This window comes from Carlito syrichta, unplaced genomic scaffold (assembly GCF_000164805.1).
Source record: "Carlito syrichta isolate Samal-C Ts95f unplaced genomic scaffold, Tarsius_syrichta-2.0.1 Scaffold309186, whole genome shotgun sequence".
Lineage (NCBI taxonomy): Eukaryota > Metazoa > Chordata > Mammalia > Primates > Tarsiidae > Carlito > Carlito syrichta.
Genome location: NW_007253282.1, coordinates 827028 through 831225, shown reverse-complemented (window position 1 = coordinate 831225; position 4198 = coordinate 827028). Strand labels below are relative to the sequence as shown.

General features: G+C 43.7%; 1 protein-coding gene across 1 annotated transcript in view; it reads right to left on the bottom strand.

The window, feature by feature from the left end:
- Positions 1-4198, bottom strand: part of MTFR1 (mitochondrial fission regulator 1) — a 57963-nt gene that overhangs the window by 4254 nt on the left and 49511 nt on the right. Inside the window, exon 5 of the mRNA XM_008066884.2 lies at positions 2231-2466. Within this exon, the coding sequence (XP_008065075.1) occupies positions 2231-2466 (236 nt within the window). The remainder of the gene's footprint in view (positions 1-2230; positions 2467-4198) is intronic.

Below are 4198 nucleotides of genomic sequence, written 5' to 3'. Positions count from 1 at the left end.
CCTCAGCCTCCCAAAGGCGCGGGATTACAGGCTGAACCACCGAGCCCAACAGCCACTATCTTTCAACCCAAAACTCTCCAGATGGAAAAGTTCCATTTAATTTAACAGGGATGTTTTGTGATACCAAATGTGACACAGTTTGTTATCACTTTTGGCAGAAATACAGGGCAGTCTGTACTGTACAAACACCTCTATCTTCAATACATACAGTTTGACAATCTTGTACTATTTTAACTAATTGAAAAAAACTGATAAATTTGTGATTCACTTTAAGTGCATTTTCTTTTTTTTGAGTTGGAGTCTCACTCTGTCGCCCAGGCTGGAGTGCAGTGGCATGCTCCTGGCCACCGCAGCCTCGACCTGCTGGGCTCAGGCAATCCTTCCACCTCAGCCTTCCAAGTAGCTGGAACTACAGGCACGTACTACTACACCCAGATAATTTTTTATTTATTGTAGAGATGAAGTCTTGCCAAGTTGTCCAGGCTGGTCTCGAACCTGTGGGCTCAGGCAATCTTCTCATCTCAGCCTCCCAAAGTGCTGGGATTACAAGCATGAGCCACAGAGCCTGGCTTAAGTGTATTTTCTTATACACTTAACAAAGCATATAAAACCTGCATTTACTAGAATGTGTCTGGAAGAAAAGTTTTAGAATTACTGTTGAATAAACTTGTAAAAGAAAAAGAGTGTTATGCTTCATTTCCCAAACAAGAAGTTAAACGAGAAGTTAAATAAGAGTTAAAGAGGTTATAAAATAAGGACCTATGCCTAGTATGGTGGCTCAAGTCTATAATCCCTGCACTTTGGGAGGCCAAGGTGAGAGGACTGTTGGAGCCCGCAGGTTGGAGACCTGCCTGGGCAACATGATGAGACCTCGTCTCTACAATAAACCAAAAAATTATCTGGGCATGGTAGTGCGCGCCTGTAGTTCCAGTTACGTGGAAGGCTGAGGTGGAAGGGTCGCCTGAGCCCAGCAAGTCAAGGCTGTGGTGGCCAGGAACGTACCACTGCACTCTAGCCTGGGCGACAGAGTGAGACTCCAACTCCAAAAAAAAGGGGAAAACATAGGACCTAAAATTCATCTCTCTGCATTATTAGAGGTTAATGAGTTGTTTGTGAGATGAACTACATTGAGGGGGGTACGCTGATGCAAAAGAATTTTACATTAAAGATTCAGGCTAGATACAGAACAGCTTGGCACAAACTCTAAAATTATCTCACTATTTACAGCAGTTTGCTAGTCTGCCAGAAGAGGGAGGTAAAGCAAAAGAAAAAACTATTTAAAAAGGCAGGACTTGAGGATTGCAGAAAGTTACATACTCATGGAAATCTAGCATCAGTCCCCAGAATGCCTTCACCCCACCTTCCTCTGCCATGCCCAGGTCAGATGAGGTTTCCACGCTAGATTACTTTAAACTCCAGAAGCACAAGCCAAATGGCTCAGAAGCAGGGTAATTAATTGTTCTTATCCTTGTCCGACAGAGTTGGTTAATACTGAGTCTAGCCAGGACTCAGGAACAACAGGCAAACAATCACCACTTACCAACAGGTTTTGGGCCAGGGTTTCAAGGTTTTGGTTTCCTCCCAAATCAGAGGGATGCCACACTAATAAAAGCAACAATATTTGACCAGGCCCGAATTCAGGTCTACTTTGTGAAAGAGGAAGAAGAATGACTATTCAGTAGCTACTGTGTGCTCAGAGCATTTTTACCTGCTTTCCACATTTGCCCTCACAAGAACTTGGTAACATAGGTATTATTATCCCCAATTTAGAGCAGGAAAGGTAGGTAAAAGGTCAAGTGCTTGCCTCAAGATACACAAGTAGTAAACAACACTCATTCGGACAGGTCCTGCACAGAAACCACGCTCCTTTCGCTACGCAGACAGCAACCCGTGGGATTACCCCATGTCTGATACAGTCGGTGCCATTATCAAGAACAAGGAAGTTTCCCATTGGAAAGAAAAGCATTCATGGCAATAGCTATTCAACTACATCAGATTCAGTGTTTTCCAAAAGATATTTCCTCGTCATCCACACTGACAGCAACAAGATTGTTCAAAACAAATACACACCACCTAAACTTGACTGGGTTCTATATTGTACTATGCAAAGAGGACTGACACTTGGTTTTGTAACAACACCAATAGCTGTTACTAACAAATTTTAAAATAAGTGGCATTCTCCTAATTTCCAGTTTGCTGGTTAAAACAAACAAATGTAGGACTTACAGACCTGCAGTGAAATTTTGCTGCTCTTGCTGGGTCACAATTTTGGCGATCTGAGCTCTGAGAGCAGCAAGTTCATTTTCAAGAGCACAGATCTTCTGCAGGGCTTCCTCATTTGCCAGCGCTGTAGTCTTCAGCTGAGGCTCTTCTTGAGATAAGTCTGGTAAGGATATCTGTCTACTTAGGGGCTTCTCAAAGAAAGGAAGGTCATCCTCGAGGGGTAACCTTGACCTGACCTTTGTTCTGCAAGGAAGACATAAGGTTGTTGTCAGTCACGGGCTCTGTATGGGGATATGAAACATCACCACCACCAATGAACAGAGTATCAGAGCACAATATCCAAGAACCACTGTTCAGGCTAATCTTACATAAATCCTCTCCCATTAATATTGAAACAGCAAAGCACTTCTCAACCTTACATAGCAACAATACCACAGCTAGGGTTCTTGTTGCCATAATTTTCCTTACTCTCTATATAATATGCACAAACCAACATTACCAGGAGGTATCACAGATTCCAGTAAAGTTTTTGCTAATCATGTTTTCTCTTCATCTGAACTAAGGAGAAGAAACTTTTCAATGCTCTTCAAGATGGTAAATTAATACTAGCTATAGTTGACAAAAAATCAAGTCAGTGATCATAGCCCTTCCCCAGGGTCTTGGTTTCAACATACCAATGTTAAGTGTTTTCCATGTATGAACAGAATACATCAAATTTTAAATATAACGTGACAAAGTGGGCAAAACACAACATTAAGAACTGAAAAGGAGAAAAAGAACTAATTATAATTGAGCCACGCAGTAACTACATAGATAGTCTCATTTTCACTTGGGTATTAAAAAAATTGTATTATGTGTAGTGGCCAGTGACTCCAAACGGAAGTCTTTTGAGATTGAGAATAAAATTCAGATTGCTTTCCAACTATCAATTTATATACTTGTCCATTTCCTAATATTTTCTACAGTTAAGCTTTCCCAGCCTGCATCCTACCTTTAAGTACTTTCTACCTGAAATTCTTTCCCTCCAGAAAACAGTCCTTGCCTCGCTTTTTTCTTATACCTACACCCTTTAAAAGCCTATAGGGGCTGGGCACGGTGGCTCACCTATAATCTCAGCACTTTGGGAGGCTGAGGCAAGAGGATTGCCTGAGCCCAGGGGTTCAAGACCAGCCTGGGCAACATGGTAAGACCTCAACTCTACAATAAATACAAAAATCAGCCGGGCATGGTGGCACCTGCCTGTGGTTCCAGTTACTTGGAAGGCTTAGGTGGAAGGATCACCTGAGCCCAGCAGGTCAAGGCTGCAGTGGCTGTGAGCATGCCACTGCACTCCAGTCTGGATAAGAGTGAGATTCTGACTCAAAAATAAAAATAAAAATAATCCTATAGGCTCAGAAAATTTTGCATACTGCCTTTAGATTCGAGAGTCACTTAGAACTCTATCATACTGAAATAATTCTTCACATAAATCCAAGGAGTGACTTCCTGTTTCCCCTTCTTCCTGCTGCCTGTCTCCCCTCCTTTCTGCTTTCTGTCCCCTATCTTCCCCGCTTCCTGTCCCCTCTGCACCCGGGCACCCCCTTTTTCCTGCTGTCAGTCCCCTCCTCTTCCTATTGCCTGCCCCCCTCCTTGCCACTGCCTGTCTTCTCTCTTTCCCCCTTTTTCCCACTTCCTGTCCCCCTCCTTCCTGTTTCACATCTCCCCTCCTTCCCACTGCCTGTCCCCCTCCTTCCCACTGCCTGTCTCCTCGCCTTTCCATTTTGAAAGAAGTTTTGGGGGCGCCCAGTAACGACTCCACGCCATCTGAACTGAGAGATTTATTAAAGGGGCAGTTACACGAAGGGACTGTAACCGAGGAAGGACGAGAGAGAGAGAAAAAGAGAGAGAGACCGAGAGAGAAAGAGAGCAAGAGAGCAAGAGAGTGGCGGGGACAGAGAGAGAGAGAGCAAAAAGGGGGGGGGAGGGAGTGTGAGAG